Source organism: Wasmannia auropunctata, unplaced genomic scaffold (assembly GCF_000956235.1).
Source record: "Wasmannia auropunctata unplaced genomic scaffold, wasmannia.A_1.0 LD336095.1, whole genome shotgun sequence".
NCBI lineage: Eukaryota > Metazoa > Arthropoda > Insecta > Hymenoptera > Formicidae > Wasmannia > Wasmannia auropunctata.
The window spans coordinates 2150638-2170804 of NW_012026795.1; the positions used below are offsets into that span (position 1 = coordinate 2150638).

A 20167-nucleotide genomic window follows, 5' to 3' on the forward strand; every position below is an offset into this window, starting at 1 on the left:
CGTCGAGAGATCGCGGAGACGGAGAAACTATCAAAATGTTATCTGATATCGCGGCGCGAGTTAGCGATGTAAGGACGGTCGTTTCTTTTTCTTTTCCTCTGGTCGATATGTAAGTTAAGTGGTAAGGTCGTGTTAGGGATTTAACCTTAAGAAGGTTTACGCTGTTGTTAGGGAACCGCGCAGGTTTCTAAAAACGCGGGTATCGTCCGTTCCCCTCGTTTCAGCGGATGAGTGTCTTTCAGATCGTGAAATCACGACGATCTCTAAGTGGATATCAGGGAATTCTCGCGGTAATACCGTGCAATGCGAATACGCGTTTATACTTGAAGATTTATCTAAAACGCGGCAATTCTAGAAGCTAAAATCTTCGTTATTCATGCTTTCGTTATCAAAGCGTTCGTTTTCTCTCGGGCAGTAAATAATTAATAGATAACTGACGGCTAACAATTATTAATTCTAAATTTACTAAATTTATCATTAATAAATTAAATTTAACAAGTTATTATTAACGATAATTAATTGTACAATTTTTAAATTATTAATAATTAATTTCAGAATTTTCAAATTTATTATTAATAATAATTATTTTTACAATTTTTCGAATTTTGATTTTATTCTGCGAAGAACGCGGTCTGTCAATCGCGAGACATTATATGTCCGACGAAGGAGAAACCGAGACCAGAGAACACGATTCGTTTTGTCGACGTCGGGGTTTGAAATCCTCGCGAGGAAGGCTACATCTCTCCCCACACTCCCGCCGCGGTACAGCGTGCCGAATTCCAACCGGCTCTGGTTTCGCACGCCGAAATTACTACCATTTAATCGCCATTGAATCGCGGCATCGGTACCCACGTGGGTAATTTTCCGGTCACTTTTACTTTCGATATTGCACGAGGGGGCAATTCCCGCGGCGGCGGCGGCGACGGCAGCGGTGACGGCACATCGAAAATCCCGCGGCCCTGATAAATCGCGGCTGCATTAAAATGCACGGGGCGCGGCCGAGTTTAAGTTAGTTCGCCGACCGGCGTAATGGCCGCGGTAGAGAGTGCGGGAAAGCGAAGGGAAGAGGAAAAGAGAGAGAGAAAGAGAGCAAGAGAGAAAGAGAGAGAACGAGAGGCGAGGTGTATGGCGAAGATGTACTTTACGGAACGAGATTATTTTTCCGTCCGAGTGTACCCAGTGGAATTCCACGGTCACCCGGCCTGAGAAAGGTGACTGCACCTTGAATCGACTCCGGCAGCGGTGGCAGCGACGGCGGCGGCGGCGGCGGCGGCGGCGGCGGTGCAGCCGCTCGCTCGCTTGCTCGCTGGGCATGGAGAGAGTGGCGGAATTTCAGCTCCGGTAGAATCTGCAACGGGTTTTCGAGAATTAGGCTTCGAGGCGTTAACTTCGCGACACAGCGGAAATCGGACGGAAATTGAGCACCGTTTAGTATATGCAGAAGACGCGTGTTGATTTGCACTCTCTCGGGCTATGTCGCGATTACTTCCGTCGCGATTGCTTCTTTTTCGGCCGGATCTTCAGTCCTCGGTATAATAATGCGGGATTGATCATGCCCGGGGCAAATTTAATTCAACGAAATCACACGTTAAAACGCGGAACAATGTGTGCTAACAATGAGAGTCGAAGGAATAAATCTCGCCAAATAAAACGCCGGACGCGGCAGCGATAGCGGGTATCGCGGGCCGTGATTTATCGGGGGTAAATTACGGATGCATCGAATGGCGAAGAAAGAGACACGGCGGGAGTGAAAGTTACTATCGATAATGGAGTAACGCCGTCGTTCGCCCGCGCCGCCGAAGGAAGATGAATTGCGGCTCCATTTTTTGGTATAACCGCGTAGAAATTCTCTCTTCTCTACCGTGGGATGCGTCTGCACATGTCTCAAGGACACTCATCCTGGCTCGTAAAATCCTTTCCACCCCGTTGACGCCGATTTGGCGCATCGGGAATTTTATTATTTGACACGCGACGCGAATTTGTCGGTTATAGAAGCGGGACTTACGGCGTACAACAAGCGTTCCGAGGTAGGATTAAATGTGTACATTGCCACTTATCGCAATTAACAGATCGCGAAGGGAGAGCGAAAGATATCCTTGTAACGAGTTTCGGCTGCCGCGAGGATCGAGATCTCCGTGAGCAACTTTCTCGCTGAAAACTCAGAAGATTCTTAATTTTTCAAAATGTCGATAATCGAAGTATACGTCGATAATTATTCCAAACGTTTCGTTGACTTTACAAGCATTCCGTGCTTGCAAGGAAAACGAACGGCTCAAACTATGTATTCACAATAACCCCTTGTGTTCACGAAATATCGTTCTCGAGAGCGAACGGCCCTCAGAAATAAGTCCGATGCAAAATCAAACGGCGTGAAAAGCTACGCTTTTCGATATAGCTGGGAAAAAGCGTGAAAAGTGTCAATCGATTCTGAAAAAGATTTAGACTATTATTTCCGCTCAACTTTTGACTGTCACGAAGAAGAGCCAAACACATTTTTTGCACGTTACGATACGACTTCTGTATTTTATACCGCGACAATTTTTCGATATTTTACAGGCACGTCTCGACGTACCATAAAACCGGTGTTAAAGACTGCTTTTAAATTCGCGAGAGTTCGCGCTCTACGCTCCATTTTGCAGAATAGGTTTTGCGGAATAAAAAGGTGGCGCAAAAAAAAGTAATCCCTTACTCTAATATATATATATATATATATGTATGTATAACTTTTCTTGACGATACGATTACGTTTATACACAGTCATACACACATGCAGAAATATTGTTATACTTGTATACATAAAAGATTGCAATATCGCTACGCTGTATCGTACGTTTTTTGAGGACACGTGTATGTAATGCACGTTCGGCGATGCGAACGCTCGTGAAATATGCGCTAAAGGCGAAGCCGAGTAGCGTTTCCGGCGCTCCAACATCGAGACGTCGACGGAGAGGACTAGCATAAGGACGTATCTAATTTCGTAAGTTCGAGAATCAACCGAAATATCCGAGGGGGGAGGGGCAGGGTAACTTTGCGAATTTTCGCTCGACATCTTTATCTTTGTCGAATTTTGCGAATCGAAGAGCTTCTTCGCGCGCGCGACGCAACGCTCGCGCAGTCTCATGCAATAAGGCTCTCCCGAACGATAATCTTATTCCCTTTTGAAATGCTTATTTCGCAACTGCGCTCACTTCACGCGAAAGGACCTTTTTGTATTCTTATTTATGATAAGGCACAATCTCTACGTCGCGACACGATGATAAGCACTTTGCGCGGGCGTCTTACGCGGGATGCGACACACGCTTGTTTTTCCCCTATATCGTCATTTTAATGAAAGAAACTCTTCGTGAGAATTTTTTGAATTTTACAAAGAGCGTAAAAAGAAATTATAATCGTAAATGCATGTGAAATATGAACATTTCACGAACGTCAAATGTCGGCACGACAACGGCCGGGAGAGAATTTGGGAAATAAAAATTGAAATTGAAAAAAATATGTATGTTATATATTTATGGAAATTTGCATTAAAGTGATGATAGCATCTCTATTTTTAGCGTGTATTCATATTTTTGTATATTTTATGTGTTAAATTATGACGCGCGCGTTTTTTCATTTAATTCCTGCCAAATTCGTATTGCGATATCGCCGAGAATCGTTAACAGCGTGTGGACAGTGTGCAAACGGCGCCTAAGTTTAGAATCATTGCGTATATTTTCTCACCCGTTGTATACAATCGGTCTGGGGGCTTTCCCCGTGATTTGCGATCCCGTTAACTCTTAACTGTACCGAGGCGAGCCATCGGATAAATCTTAAGTAGCGTATTTGTAATTAAAATGCATTGTAAATGTGTCGGGGTTCAAGTATCATAGGTAGTTCCGGAAAAGAGAAAGAGAGAGAGTATTAAAAAGGCCGTCACGCGATAGAAGCGGGACGGCGAAAAGTGTATATTTTACGATATGACCGTCATACTAAAAATCACTACTGTAACGTTATCGTATCGCTAGTCAGTCGACGCGTTTCGAAAAAAAAAGGAAGAGAGAGAGAGAGAGAGAGAGAGAGAGAGAGAGAGAGAGAGAGAGAGAAAGAAGAAAAAGGGAAGGCGCGAGGCGTAGAAAGCGAGAAGCGTTCGAGTAAAATTAATCGAGATATTATTGTACAAAATTGAGCGCCGGTAGTTCGTAAGGCCTATTATATCGGTTTTTCCATTTCGTATCGATTGCGTGTGACACACGCGCTTGTAAAATGATACGTACGAGCGAGACGTGTGAGGAGACCGTTTTTTGTAAGGAATATAAGCTCAATATTAAGTGCGAAGAGGCGTCCGCGTTTGCGCTCCCCTTGTAAAGAGATATAGAGAAATATTGAAACTTCCCAATAAAAATATACGAATAAAAATGAAAAAAAAAAGAACTCGAACCAATCGAAGATGCGGACGCACAGGACCATTCATACGTTCCGTCTTTCAGTATCTAACATTCCCTGCGAAAACATTGTCCTATTGCGTAATGTATCTATTCTATTTATAATGTCACGTATGCTCCGTGCCTCACGTGATAACGTCTCGCTCGTACACTTCATTGTGTGACTCGACCCCCGAAATCGGCGCCGCGCGCGTCAAAAGGCGTGCGCGCGCGCTACCTCTCTCGTCTCATATCTCGTCATAACACACGACTCATCCGAGTTCCTTCTGCCGTTCGAGAGATAAGCTCGAGTTCTGCCATTCGACCGCGAGCTCGCGACGCTCCCCGTTATCGGGCGACGACAGGGTGTCGATTGACGAATTCCGCGTACTTAGCGACGCGCAATGCAATCTCCCGCCGGAGGTGCCGGTGTGCAAGCACTGGCGCTTATCGGCGTCTCTCGATAAACTTAGCATCAATGGGCGTTCTGTGCCATTGTGATCGCGATTCCCGGATGTTAGGTATGCATATGACAAACGGGGTAACTTACGCCGTGAAAAGGGCCCGAGCGTATGCAACGGTCCTCCGTAACGCGCGTTTCCGGCGCGACCTTTATTTATCTCTTGTTAGATAAATCGGGATTCTCTCCTCGTGATCTTTTATTTTTTTACTGCGACTGTGTGGATGTGAACGGCGATCTCTTCTTGCTGAATCTTATCTGAACGGTGGACTAGCTTCGAGTTTGCCATCGGTTCTGTTCTCGCGCACGTATATTCTATTTTTTTTTTTTAAAGAGAGTGTAAAAATATATATTTCGGGGATACGGACGCGTTATAGGCTTTTTTTGCTTTTGTTAAATAATAAATTGTTTGAATGTGTGTACACATTCGATCTAGGAGGAAAGTAATTTCGCCCACGATGATTTCGCAAATTTCCCTACGTTAATACTAACCCACGTATCGAATTTAAACGACCTAATCTTATATTGTGATATATTAGATATGTATGTAGTACTTTATTCGCGCACTTAAGTCAAGCTTGAGTGGAACTGTGAGTTTTCATCGAATGAACGGTATAATATGCACATTCCAGGAGAGAGATCGTAATATCATTAGGGCGATACTTCGCACTTCTCCAGGATGGCGGAACTTAAAGCTTCTTCTCGATCGATCGATATCTTTAGGCGATTGTGTAATCCTTCGAACTCGTCTCCGCGCACTTTAGATTCGGAGAACGATCATAGAGGATCGAGATCCTGTTCCGAGTCGAGATTTGATCGGCGGACGAGCCGGCACACATATACACATACACACGCACGCTCTAACATATACACACGATGCACACACTACACTGTACATTCGTGTAAAGCATAGCGAAGCCTTATTGAGAAAGCAATATTCATCCTTAAACCGCTTAAAGTATTTTCAAGCTGCTAATCTATCGAGCGATTTCTTCCTACGCTAGATAAAAGGGAAGAAGAGGAGAGACGTCTCTCTCTTTCGAGGCGAACGGGAAGGACTCGACGATCGCGGATCGGTTCCGCGATCGGCGACGGTCCGAACTCGCGCGAGAGGAAGCTGGAAGCTGCGACCCGCACGGGGTAACGCGTGCTGCAATCGCGGATTATCGCCAAGATGTTCCTTCGAATCTCCGCGGTTATACGGTTATATCGCAAACGATATCGCGGTGCGCCGAGAGCTCGAAAAGCTCTCCTTGATTTTTCCGCGCATTTCTCGAAATTATTTATATCGCCCCGCGAGGAAGAATCATGTTATCGTCCCGAGAATGAATTATAGCGAAAATAAAATAAAATAAAATAAAGGGGAGAGAGAGCGCGCGTGCAACTTTCCAGACCGTATACGGCGTTTGAATTGAATTGGAGGGACAAGTTTAATTACCGGAGCGAATTCACTCTCCCGCGCGTTCGTGTAAATACGCGCGAAATTTCGTTCGCGCGTAAAAAAAAGTGCTTCGGGACTGAAAAAGTTCGGGAAGCGGTCCCGCACGCGCGTTTACCTAAAGGCACGCTGAAAAAAAAAAAAAAATATATATATATATATATATATATATATATATCTCCGCGGAAAATAAGGAAGCGGCAAAAAAAGCGAGCTAAGTGAAAACTAAATTAGACTCTTAAATCGCCACCGGGGTGGATAGGTACCTGTAGAAAATATCCGCGGGAAATGCCCGAGAGAAAATCCGGGGGGAGGGCCGTCCTCCTCACTTTCTTTCTTTTCAACGCCGATCGAAGCCGCGATCGGATTCGCGAGAGAGATTTTTCCCGCGATAAGCCCGAACGCGCGCGCGTTTTTTCTTCCTCCTTTTCTATCTGTCCCTCTTTCCCGCGGAAAAAGCGTGCAAAAGCGCGATCCGCCGTAACGTTTATTAATCGATAACCGCTCTCCCACGTCCACGAGAGTCGGCATTTCTAGCCGCAAACGGGCGCGGCGCGGGATGTCCTTTTTTTTTTATACATTATTAAACGACCGCGTTCCGGAGCGCGGGCCAACGGCGTAATCTCCAGGTCGGTGGAGAGAGCGGTTATCACACTTCTCGTGGCGCGCGCCACGTATATCGATCACACCTGCAGTCGTCTCGCGCAGACTAACCGCCGACGGTCGTCGACGTCATTACACCCGTGGGTTACAAGCGGCACAGCTTCCCCGCGATTTCCTCCCCCCCCCTTCCCGCTGTAAATACATCCCCGAGTCGCTCCCCGAGGATGGTAGACGGTCCGCATTCTCGTTGCGCGTTGCTGAGCGCGAAAGTCCCGCGCGAGAATTTTTTTTTTTTTTATCAAGTAAACGGGATTCCGAATTTAATTCGACGCGATCGAGAAGATTTGTGTTCGGCTCGCAATCAATTTCCGTTTCGATTTTCGAATCTCGTGGCGAACGAGCCACAAATTTCATCTCTCGGACCGCACGCGTCGCAGCGCTGATCGCTGAAACGGTGAATTGTATCTCTTTTCGGTTTTTCATCTTAACGATGCGATCAATTCCGGCGAAATTCGCCAGACAGAAAATGTGTAGCTCGAAGCAAATTTAATTTACTTTAAATTTAAAATTGTCAACGCGCGACGCGCGCCGTGCCATGAGAATGCGGAACGACACGCACACGCACACACACAACACGCGTTTACCGAAATTCGCATTCGTCGCCTATACTCGATTTCTCTTCACTTAATGAGGATCCTTTATTAAGATGTGTACTATATAAAGGCGAGTACGGCGCGGACGGTGTCGCGTGCCCGCCTGATCTCGCGGCCTTCTTTTCGTCCGCTTTCCGGTGGAGGAGTGTCGCGATCCCGTCGCGATCTGGCCTGTGTATGTAAATATTATTCGTCGCATTTTGCGGGCGAGCACGTGCGGAAAAGAAGGCGCGCGGGAAAGGCGCGTGGCGCACGTGTTTTTCGGTTCATGGAAAGAGCAGACGAGCGGACTTCGACGCTCGTCGAATCGAGCGAAAAAGAGGGCTGTCCTCTTTCGAGATAAAGAGGGAGTCTCCCCGGGCCATAACATAGGTCATTAATAACATAATAATAGTAATAATAATAATATTAATAGGGATATTCCAGCGTTATTTTGTACATAAACAACTTTATCAACGGATATTAAGAAGTCATCAATAAATCTATATATAAAAAAAACAGGACGTTGAAAATTTTGTTATATCTCTTCCATCCTTCTCTTTTTAAATCCCAGAGTTTTTAAAGCCACACACGTAATTTATCTTAATCGTAATAAATTCTGAATATTTTAAATTTAAATTATCTTAATCGCAGATCTGCAAATATTCCAAATGACTTGTTTTCCGTCGCTCGCAATCCTGCGGTTTCGGGCCAACAGAGCACGCATCACGCAAACGCAGTTCACTGATAAGCACGACCGTATTTGTTGCTGGGATTGCCAGAGTCAATGTTCGCGTCTGTGTTTGGCGGTGCATTTAACGCTAGATATGGCCACCTATATAATTCCGAGTTTCATATATCTAGTATGGAAATCGTATTCAAACGTAAACACGTAGGGACTGCAGACAGTTACAGCTGACGTAAATGCGGTTGCAATTCGCGCAACACGAAGATCACGGTGGATGGTAAATATACAATTGCGATTCGGGCAGTCAGATTTAACGCTGAATGCGCGTTTAACGTATAAGCCCGGCGGCTTCACTTTCCTCAAAGGAATCACAACTTCTGTTCTTACCCAACGTATCGTACGTGTTCCGAACTCCGAGGATGAAGACGCGTCGTAAAATCCATTCGTGCGACGTGATTTGTTGCGAGTGAATATGTTAGATTTTCCGCGCGAATAAATCCCCGGGTGCGATGTCTCATAAATGGGAAGTGGGACGCTGCCCCATATTCCGCATAATTTCATCGCGATGGAATCGTCAGGTTCCGGGGTGGCGAGGTTGCGTACGCACGCAGTGATAATTCGCGCGGAAAAAGCATCGTCCGACATGTAGCTTCAAACATTTATTTTTATTAAAAGGATTCAATAACAACATAAATCCACGTGTACAACTGTAAATACAACCCTAATTATATACAAAAGGCTATAGCTTCTTATCATCATTTCGTAATGGCGCTTTGGCTGAACGCTTCGATTAAACACATACGCGCGCGTGTAAATGAAATTTTTAATACAAAGTACCATGTGATACACATATATCCGTAAATACGATATATCCATATCCATGTGTGATGTGCGTAACATATACAGTATAAAAAAAATAATCGCATATAACTTTGGAATGTAAAAAAAAAATATCGCACATAACGTCAAGTGTATTGGAAGTTAAATTGGTTTCACTGTTGAACAGATACTTCTTAACGGGCAAAAGATTTCGCACAACATGCTTAAACGATATAAATAATGATATAAATATAAATAATTAAAAATTAAAAATCGTATTCACGTAAGCTGGTTTCTCTCCTTGTTCTCTTTCTTTTGTGATTAATAGAAAAATTACGTTACAAATTACATTTATTGGATTTGGTTCAACGATCTAGTTACATTTGAGACTCGTCACCGTCTCAAACCGGGCAATTACGACGCAAGTTACACACCATTTCGCGCAAACGAATTACATCACAATTGTAATTGCATAGTCACAGTTCTAATAGGTCTTTTAAGGGAGGATTAACTAATTTTTTTTCGCCATCGCAATGCCCAGGCCCAGAATACTTGCGACACCGATAATAACACCTCCCGCAACAGCCATACCCATAAGGCCCTCTGTAAAAAAAAATGTAACAAACGAGATTCAATTGCCAATTCCAGTCATGGAAATATTGATGAAGCTTTTTAGGTAATACTTGCAAGTTTAACATATTGATGAGGTTAGTATCGCGAATCAATAAAAGGAGAATATGACGTGTATGAAACAGCATGATGTGGTATTAAATACGAGTTTTTCATCTCGTCGATATAAATTTTTTATTACTTATCAATCTCATCATACAGAATATACAGATGGAATACTAGAGATAGATGCATTGCAGAAAATACAAGCAATGATTATTAACACAACTATCGAAATCTAAACTAAAGCCTTTTTTATATTAAAATATAAAAGTAAATCTACTATCACAAAGAAGAAACTAAGAAATTAAACAATCACAAAATTAAAGAAAATCTTTAGAGAAGATTCTGGAAGAGATTACATTACAAGATTGTGCGAGGCAAAAACATGCAAAAGGTTTAGCTACTTTTTTCCCCCCCCAAAGTTGATGAGAGCTTTGAATTAGTATGAGTCGTAGGGATAATCGTTAAGTGGAATCGATATAAAATTTAGCAATCCAAGAGAGCAGAAAGATCAGCAGAAGCAACCAGAAATAGTACGACTGCGTAAGGAAATCATAGGAATCCCTCAGCGATATTGCCCCGAGATAAATTACAAGCTTTATTCTCTTAAGCCGATAGTAAATTATAAAAAGGAAACCTTTCTCCATCTTCTTCCTTATCAACGACTCCAGATGTTGCACTTGCACGTTCTCGGGTTCAATCTGTAGGAATGCCCTGACGTACGAGAGCGCCTTGGAGTATTCCTGGAAGCAGGCATCAACGAAGTCAGGGATCGAGATCGTAGCTTTGTAATAAAGCTTGTTTTAACGCTCGCTCACACTCGCGATGTACATGTATCTCACCTTTATCCTGGCATTTCCAATCGCCAGGTAGTACAGGCAGTCGCGCTTTTCCGCCTCGTAATTGCTGTAGAGGTCCTCCAGCAGCAATATTCCTTTCCTAATGTCCGCCGAGTATTTGCTCCTCACAAGGCACCAGGCGTATTCGAACTGAGCTTTTTGCGTGACATACGACCCATGCAACTGCTCATGGTACACGGCTTCGAATCTCTGAAACGTAATCACGACGAGGATTGTCACGAGGTGATGCAACATTACGTGTACTACGGATTTACATGTCCCGATGCGTCATCCTGACCTCATCTCAATACGTTGGTCGCGATAGCGTCATATTTAATTAACGACTCGTTCGCAAATAAAAGCGCACGACGTACTTATGTGTTTTTTTACAGAGGAAATGCCATGTATCCGTTTCGCTGACGCAATTATCAAAGATTCGCGAAAATTTCGCGCAAAGCACGTCGCGTTGATGCGTAGGAGGACGCGAATCGACGAACGGAATATATAAACGCGCAAATATATACGTAGACGGATGTAAATAGGTTCGAGCTGTGTGGTAACCTAACCTAACTTTTTCAACGCACGTCGTTGTCGTCGCTCTCGGGGACGGGCGAGCGCGAGAAACGGGACGTCCCGAGCGAGAGCGATATCGGCGACGCGAGAATTATCCCCGGCCGCATGATTTACCTTCAAATCCTCGGCAGAGACGACCTCGTTCAAAACGTCCTCCATTTCTTCTTCCAGGCTGACGTAAGCGGCGCGCACTTTGCCACACACCGAGACCTTTGCGCTCCACTACTGACTACACACAATCACACGAATCCTGAAACGTGGCTGCAGGTGCGGGCCCGCGCGAGACGACTTGACGCATCGCAAGAGGCGAGATACACGAGATTCGCTTTGGTGGGACTCGATACCGCGTTGCAGATGGCGCGGTTTATGAATCTTGTCGAAACGAAGTAAAAGTCTTGCGACAATAGATGTAATACCGGTGTGAAGTTATCGAAATCCATTTTCAAAAATTTCTAAAATTTAAAAATAAATGTATATATATATATATAACATTTCTCGCAAATACGATCCTCCGATTTCGAAAGTCGGCGCTTCGACTAGAAAATAAAATTATGAAATAACGTTTTTCTCTGTTGCTTGTATATTTATTTCCGGAGATGCCCGGAACAGCGTCAATCTAGTTATTTGTTATTTCGATAAATTTTTAAATAGAAATTAAACGTGTTTGTTACGGTTTTAAATAATTCCTTAAAATATATATGAGAATAAAGATATTCTTTTAAAATATAACGTAGAGGCGCCTGAACGTTAGTGTTTTATAAAATACGTTCCCTTAAATAACGAATAAACAAATAATCAAAATAGTCTCGAAACAATATAAAAATAAGATAAAATAAAATCAGATTTTTTTTTAATGTCAAAATACGACGCATGCAAACTCGAGTGCCCTTTTTTTTAAGTTTTTGAATTGAAAAATCTTGCGTTCCACGGTATGAATGAAACGGAGAAAGTTCTATCGAATGAATGTACGGTGGTTAATTTAATTACGACGCCGACGAGTGATTCGCTTTGTGTCTTTGACAGCGCGCGATACGATCATGCATGTTAATGAGCGCGATATCAATATTAACGTACGCTTAAATATATGCCCATTAAGCCGCAACGTTCGGACTATTAAATACACAAACAGGGGAATTCATAAATTTATGAGGGGGCTTTTAGCATTAATAAAATTTATTCACGTAGGTACGACAACGGTACAATGATTCAGGTACTGACAGGCACAGCGTGATATTCTCGCTAAATGTTGGAGAACATTCGGTTCAGTTGCTTGGCCAACGAGTACAGCGGCAGGCCCGTTATGGTGTAATAATCACCATCTATTCTTTCGATCAGGCAAGCCCCTATACCCTGAAGACCGTAGCCTCCTGCTTTATCCCTGAAATAACATCCCGCTTGAGTGCAAAGATTAATTGCAACCATTGCAATGCAAGTCCCAGACAGCATGTCCAAAGCCATAATACATCCTTTGGCTGTCGCATCATTAAGCCTACTCTCAGTAGCCATAAGCTGTAAAAATTAATCCAATTTATTCTCATAAAAATTAATCACACTAACTCCCTTCGATTTATTTTCTTCATATTCGACGCTACATAGAATTGGTCAATTCTTATGACTATTGTAGAATAGGTTTTATATTCGATTCATTATTTCAGATCTTACAATCAGATCTTAGTGCGTGCTGCTGTGTGGGACACCGCAATGCAATATTGCAATGACGACGTGGCGATGCACAAGCCACACTCACATAGGATCACCAGTTCTAATGTACTCTCTTATTTGTCTCTCCGATATGTCTCCGAACTTTACTTTGGCAGACTCGTAAAACTGGATTTCGGTCTTTGATGTTTTCAGGCACACGCCGGTGTAGACAACGTGCTGCTTATTCGCTAAGCTAAGAAAGAGGCGTTGAGGATAACCACGTTCTGAGAATGATCCAGCGGCAGCTCATTTACCTGGACAATATCCGAAAGGCGTCCGCTTCGTTCCGAGGCTTTCCGTAAATGACGTCGCCCATCGTCACCATGGTGTCCGCGCCTATTATCAACGACGGCGGCACCGGGTCCGCCTTCAGACGCTCGTACACCTCGAGCACCTTGTACCTGGCTATGTCCTGCACGTACTCCCCGTGCCCCCGGTACTCGGACCTGTCGAGCTTCTCGTCGTAGAGGGACGGCACCACTTCTGCGTTTATGCGCTGACGAATATATTATTCACGTTAATACGCGACCAGCCAGCCTACTCGAGGGATCGTCCGCGCGAAACCGCGTCCAGGTCCACCCCCCGTTCTACAGAGCGCTTTCGAGAAGATTCTTCGCGCGATTGTTTTTTTTTTTTTTTACCAGGTGTCTGATTATGTCGTGCCGCCTCGGGGAGCCGCTGGCCAAGATCGTCCTACCGCACGCCAGGGCTTGAAGAGTCGACTCCAGCATCCTGCCCGACGTGCAACACGAAAGTTCGACTGTTGTTCAACGACACCTGCTACTTTAGCGCGCGAAACTCGCCCGAAGACCGTCCGGTTAGACCGATCGCACGATCGCGATCACACGTGGTGCGCATTGACGCGCATAACGCGCGAACGTAAACACTGCAACGGTGCGGCCGGCCCGGCGCCCGTCGGTAAGCGCGAACCCTTGCAAGCCGCTTTACATCTCGGTAATGCCGCAGAGGACGCTGCAGGCGAAGGGAAAAGCGCACTTGCTCTTCAACAGCTGTTTCTTTTTTTCTTTTACTTAATCATTATCGCTACATCGCTGCGCACGGAATTTTATCGGCCGGAAATTCGACATTAATTTTAATGCATCTGGATTTGTTAGTTTAAAGTTGGAGGTATGTATAAGTAACACAGTACATATTAAGAATAAAATTCTGTAAGAAAAAAATATTTCAGTATCCCGGAAAAAAGTTTCACATATTATATATATAATCGTATGCAAAATATGTCCGCTATATGTTTCTTCCCTTTGTAAAAATTATTCTTTAATACAAAATTGATAATAATAAGAAAGAAACATAAAAAATAATTAAAAGAATGACTTTTATATTTTTTTTTTACTTACTTTAAAGATCAAGTTTGAAGAAATGAGAAAAATTGTTCATATATAATTATATATGTATATTTTTAATCACTTATATATGAGCAATTTTTCTCATTTCTTCAAACTTGATTTTTTGTAAAAAAAAAACAATGTAAAAATTATTCTTTTAATTATTTTTTATGTTTCCTCCTTATTATTGTCAATTTTGTATTAAAGAATAATTTTACAAAGGAAAGAAATATATATAGACATATTTTGCATATAATTATATATAATTATATATGGAACTTTTTTCCCGGGTAATCATATTTAAATATTGAGAGTATAATTTGTGTATAATTTGAGTATAATAAGTATATAATTTGTGTATAATAAGAGTATCATTTGTGTATTAAAAATACGCGCAGTACCTTCTTAAACATTCATATCATCGTTTCAAAACTGGTATTGTATAGTTAATTAGAGTTTATTTTATATCAATTAATTACGCTATTTAAAATTAGAAATAATTAATTTTATATTATAAAATATTAATTACACAAATCAAATTAATTAAAGTAATAAATAAAATATCTTTTGATTGACGGAATTCTCAGCGCTTCAATAAAAATACTAATGCTAATCTTTTAATAATCGTAAAAGTAAAAATAAAAGAAAGGAAATGGAATCAAAATTTAAAAATTCATAAATAAAATACGTTCTAGCGTCTATAAATAGGGCAATGAAACGCTCGCAGCTATTATTTACTCGATCCATTATTATCATTGGCGTCCATCTTCTATTCTTTATTCCTTTCTCCCAGGGAAGATCGAAACGATCGCTTCGCTCGGTTAGTGCCCGAAAAATCGCGTGAAAGATCGCTAGTCGATTGTTCGCGGATCGTATATATGTATATCCGCGCACACACACGTATCTTCTATTATTATAGATATATCTATGCTATATGCGTATATGGTTAGGATATATAGATTTATAGCATATATGTACACACATTAATTGTACATACATATATGTATGTATACGTTTATATACACGCTTAATTTGGAGGGTTGCGTAAACGCGTGCTGTAAATCTGGTCCACGTTTGAAAATATATCGGCGTTAGAGGGAGAACTGTTCTCCAGGCGCAACTCAAGCAAACTCTAATACATCGTAATCGGTAAATTACGTAAATGCCGCATGCCATGAACGAACCTAAAGGTCAGTCAGTCCGAGGCCTTACATAATCGCAAGGCGAAAGGTTGACCCATCTTTGCGCCGCGCAGCCTTCCAGCTGAACAAAGATTTAGCGGCTGTTCTTTTTTTTTTCTTTTGCATGTCACTCGATCGCGCGTTTGTGTGCGCTCCACCTTTAATCGATTTAATCGGCAAGTGATCTAATTACTCGTGTGAAAAGGAAATGTTGCAAAAAAAGTACTGCAACTCTGTTTCAGTGGATAATCTTACGAGATGAACAAATAAATAAATATAACTATACATGATATTGTAATTTTTAGAACAATTTGCGACAATATTTGTGAAATTATAATAGACATGGTTCTCTGTAGCGAACAATCACTTCTTCTCTCGTTGAGAAAGAGAAAAAGAGCCACATAGACGGACAGACGAAGAGGTTTAATATTCTAGATAAGCCTTGATAAAATAAAAGAACTTAAAAAAATATGATAAGCAAAAAAAACGATAACAAAAATAATACGTAATACAGGATAGAATCAATAAAAATAAAAATACAAACTAATATGACTAAAAGGGTCAAAAAGTGAAGATAGCAGAAGAGTTATAGATACAAAAATCGAAAGCTGAGAGAGAAAGAGAGAGAGAGATTGCGCGTTTATTGGAGTTCTAAGGCAAGTCCTACTAAGAACAAAATAAGATCAGGTATGATACGGAAAAGCAAACAAGATGAATAAACATAAAAAAATAAAAACAAAATTAAACTAACAAGATTAAAGAATAACATCAGTATGAAACAAGGAGCACTGCAGAAAAAAACAGAGTGCAAATCAAAAGAAATAAATAAATAGAAAAAATATAAAAATGAACAAAAAACAAAAAAAAATCAACAAAATAACTTTATAAGCGCAAACAATAAAGCAAAAATAAACTAAATAAGGAAAATAACTAGAGAAAGAGAGAGAAAGTTTTGTTATAATTTTACTGAATTAGCGTTGCATCGGGTCCCGACAGATTTAATTGCATTTGTTTTCCGAAATTTGGTTTACACGCCGCTCTGCTAGAATAAATATCCAACGATTATGTATTCGCAATTATTCGTTCGGTTGAAAATCAACAAACGCACACGTCTGTCTGCGGTAAACAATTCCCGTAAACAAGTAATCGCTTTAATTTAATGCGGATACGAGCAAGTAATAACGGCAGGGTCAAGTTTACTAATGAGTGCACGTGGCGAGCGCGGCCCGCGCCGATGTTATTTATGGGATAATTGCTGCTTAGAGCTGAGCGAGGATGAAATATCGCTTTGTTATCCCTTCGATCGGCGGGTCTTCACAGCTAGGCTTGATCTGTAATAATTGACAGTCGCGTTTATATAACGCGGCATGCATGTACGGGGCATATCTGAAATCGCGAAAATTACGATCGACGCACGATGATGACTATCGGCGTCAATTATTTATAAGCGCGAGCTCGCTGCTAATTATTATTAATTTTTCTAGTCGGCGTATCGCCGTATGCAAATTAAGTGTATTTATGATCGGCAAGATAAGAGGATAAAATTGTTTGAAAATTATAACCGGGCTCGAAGGATGGGGAGGAACAATATAAACGAAATCACGCGATGTTTGCGATCCTCTTGCACATAGATATCGAATAATTCTCATGAAAATGTTGTTTTGTGCAAAAGTCACGTTAGATTCCGTCTCTTTACATTCTTGTCTCGTGAAGGATTAGAAAGGAGCTGCACGCATCAGGATTATTATTTCGAGATGCGATAAATAACGTGTTTCTCTTATGAACTATCAATGAAACACGTGTACCAAAAAAAAATAAATAAATAAAATAAAACAAATTGTAAAATTATTCTTAGCACATTTATCTGTGCAATTGAAAAGTGCTTACAAGTTAATGACGGCTACTCATCCGGCTAATATTAGCTTTCCCATGCAACTGATAAGCCGTGCTTAGTTATTGACGGCTGTTTATCCGGCTATTAGCTTTTCCATGTAAATCCTTTTTGTCACGTAGACGCTAAACGTTTAATTAATTAAAGTTTCGGATAAAAGTCGCGACCGAGTTGTGTGATAGGGGACATAATGAGCGGGAAGGGAGCAGCCGCAGGATCAAATCGCCAGGTGTTAGAAAGGAGAAACACAAAATGCATAATTCACCTGCGTGCAAAGTGCATCAGATATTAATGCCGAAGCTGTATAAGCCGCGTGAGCAGGATATCGCAAACCAGTTATTAAAAGCACCTTACGTACGTATGTATGTACATCTTCTCGCTTTTCGATCAAGTCGCCTCGGCGCGGCGCGGATGAAGCGACGTTGGGCTCTTGGCGCGCGTTTTGTTTATTATATCTCGGCAGACATTCGGCGTGAAATATCCGACCCGGTTCAACCCCTGGCGCGCGGCAGGTGTACGCGATGTACATACCGAATATCACACCGGAGAATTACGTCATCGGGGTAACCCGAGGTAACCCGCGCGAAGGACGTTTAACGAATATCCAAGAGCGGTCAAATAAATCGAATAATCTGGGACGAGGTGGTTTATGAGAGCCCTCGGCGGAACGTGCGCGCCACGTTTCTTAAATGCAAATTTCTCTCTCGAATTGCCGTATAATCGATCTATTTCACGAGAGGCTTTATTCCAATAATTAAAAATGCAGACAACACGAAATGTGAATTAAATCATCTTTACTAGCCTCGCATATATCATATGTTTCACATGAGATGTTTTAATCAAAATTTTTATAAAATTTTTTATTAGACCGGATTAAAATTCACTCTGTACATAGAACCGGAGTTTTATATTGTATATAGACATACGGTATATGCCTCTTCGCGTTGTCGTCTCTTTTCACCGTTGTCCAGATGGTATTCAAACAGCACGCAGACAACTATAAATTATCATATGAATTGGTGCATAAATAACTGTGGGAGGACTCGCGTGTGCCTATCTAAACAGGTGAAATTAACGAGTTGGCCAACAGGTAAAATTACTGGCGCAGACTTCCACTTTTACGCGTCGAGTAAAGAAGTGGCTTTTACGTCGTAAAAATAGTTTTCAGCGATCGATAACCGATGCGAACGGTAATTACGGGGATATTACATCGCGCTTGTCGAAAATTGCGCAACGATATTAGGCGCTTCTCGAGGCGGCAGGAGTCGCCGCGCCGGTCGCGAACCGGCCGACCGTATACGCGTGTCGATGTCATCTCAGCCCCGCGACTCGTATTCCCGCACGATTATTACATTACAATAATCGTGAAGGCGTACACGCGAGAAGGGCAAAAAAAAAAAGAAGAGAAATAAAGAGAAAATCTCGGTCGTTGACCCGCGATCGAGCGCGACACGGCTTAATTCGACAAGTTTTGCAACGCGCGGCGCTCTCGTGAGTAAATTTTTCGTGTAAATTCCCCGGCTGAAATTTATTCGACGGCGTTCCGCCATGAAAATCCGTTAAAGTGTCATAAGTGTCCGCGCGAGCTGCAGCGAGCTGCACGGCAATCGCGCGCCGGGACTGACGTTATTAAATGCGATTGCGCAACGAGCCGCGCGCGAGAAGCCGCTCCAAAGGACGCGCGCATTATGACACCGCGGCAGGTAACGCGGCCTCTATGGTGCCCCGGCTACGTCACGCCTGCGGAGTGCCTGCGGTTTTGTGTTACATGTAATACGCCTGCACACGATCATCAGGGGCGTACCTCGATCGGAACCCCGGATCCCGGATCACTCTCCACCGTCGATCCTTTCGCCGCGCCTCCGATGGGATGACGGGACACCGCTATACGATTTGTCGCAATAGATTAGCGAATTTGTGGAAAATTCTGTCTGTCTCTCGTAGATACATTTTTCATAGAGATTAAACGAATTTTTACCCGTGAAATAATTAGACGAATCGCGCTTCTCCGAACATTTTTACGTGAAAATAGATAAAAACTCTGTATATGTTTAGGATTTCATGATGATTATGGAGATATTTCTTTCATTTTATTATTTTATTATACAGTGTACATTGACGTACATTGTTGAAATTATTTTCATTACGGTAACGATTAAACGTCTAGATAATGGAAACATCCGCATTACGATGTACATGGCATTGCTGTAAGATGAGGCGATCTATTCGCGCGATTATTAATAACGCAATCCGGTATCGACGTCTCTTCATCATCGAAGTAGGAAGCGATCGATTCGCGACATACGTCTCTCAGACACCTTTGTTTAATTAATTCAATTGTCATTACCGTTTTATCGCCTGACATTGCACAGGCAGTAATTTAAAAAGACGGACTTCCTGCATTCTCGCACGAACGTCTTGCCTGCCGGCGCAATGTGTGTGGATAACATCTTTACCTCGAATTCTTTTTATTCACACGCGCGTCCGCGCCTTGTCATGGAAAAATTAACTGACATGATATTACGTGGTACATACATGTTACTATTTGTAGCCTATAGCGAAATACCGACGGTGGCCGTTCATAACATCCTAGTTAAGGCAAGCTCGATTGCAAATCAAACGGGAACTCTATTACCACAACTTTGAAGTGAGGCAAAGATGTATATATATCCTTGGCAATAATTCTTTCACAAAATTCTTTACCTCTTCCTTGGCAATAATTCATATTGCCGAGGAACAAGTGAAGTGATCTTTTCTGTACTGGCATTTATATAATATCAAAAAAATGCTTCAGAGAAAGAGAGAAAGAGAGAGAGAGAGAGAGGGAGGGAGGGGAAGGAGAACGAGAGATATCGCAACACACACATCACGCGCCTGTCCGTGTACCAAATATTGACGCGCCGCTCGACAGGCTTAAAGTTAAGAGC

The 20167-nt window shown here is 42.3% G+C and overlaps 2 protein-coding genes across 2 annotated transcripts; both read right to left on the reverse strand.

Moving 5' to 3' along the window:
* Positions 1 to 8864: 8864 nt before the first annotated feature.
* LOC105462692 (mitochondrial fission 1 protein) lies at positions 8865 to 11461 on the reverse strand. The gene is made up of 4 exons (XM_011709494.1): positions 11236 to 11461; positions 10552 to 10758; positions 10347 to 10452; positions 8865 to 9640 (listed from the first exon to the last, which is right to left on the reverse strand). The coding sequence occupies exons 1-4, from the start codon at positions 11278 to 11280 to the stop codon at positions 9549 to 9551; spliced, it is 450 nt and encodes a 149-aa protein (XP_011707796.1). The 5' UTR covers positions 11281 to 11461; the 3' UTR covers positions 8865 to 9548.
* An 815-nt stretch (positions 11462 to 12276) lies between these two features.
* LOC105462693 (N-acetylserotonin O-methyltransferase-like protein) lies at positions 12277 to 13730 on the reverse strand. The gene is made up of 4 exons (XM_011709495.1): positions 13464 to 13730; positions 13077 to 13318; positions 12869 to 13015; positions 12277 to 12499 (listed from the first exon to the last, which is right to left on the reverse strand). The coding sequence occupies exons 1-4, from the start codon at positions 13551 to 13553 to the stop codon at positions 12361 to 12363; spliced, it is 618 nt and encodes a 205-aa protein (XP_011707797.1). The 5' UTR covers positions 13554 to 13730; the 3' UTR covers positions 12277 to 12360.
* Between the last annotated feature and the right edge of the window lie 6437 nt (positions 13731 to 20167).

Coding starts and splice junctions, on each gene's coding strand:
- LOC105462692 (XM_011709494.1), bottom strand. CDS start 11,280: ATGGAGGACGTTTTGAACGAGGTCGTCTCTGCCGAGGATTTGAAG. Junction 10,759..11,235: donor TCTCTGCCGAGGATTTGAAG/GTAAATCATGCG, acceptor ATTACGTTTCAG/AGATTCGAAGCCGTGTACCA. Junction 9,641..10,346: donor AAGGAAGAAGATGGAGAAAG/GTTTCCTTTTTA, acceptor TTTTTTTTACAG/AGGGCCTTATGGGTATGGCT.
- LOC105462693 (XM_011709495.1), bottom strand. CDS start 13,553: ATGCTGGAGTCGACTCTTCAAGCCCTGGCGTGCGGTAGGACGATCTTG. Junction 13,319..13,463: donor ACGACATAATCAGACACCTG/GTAAAAAAAAAA, acceptor TATATTCGTCAG/CGCATAAACGCAGAAGTGGT. Junction 13,016..13,076: donor GCCTTTCGGATATTGTCCAG/GTAAATGAGCTG, acceptor CCTCTTTCTTAG/CTTAGCGAATAAGCAGCACG.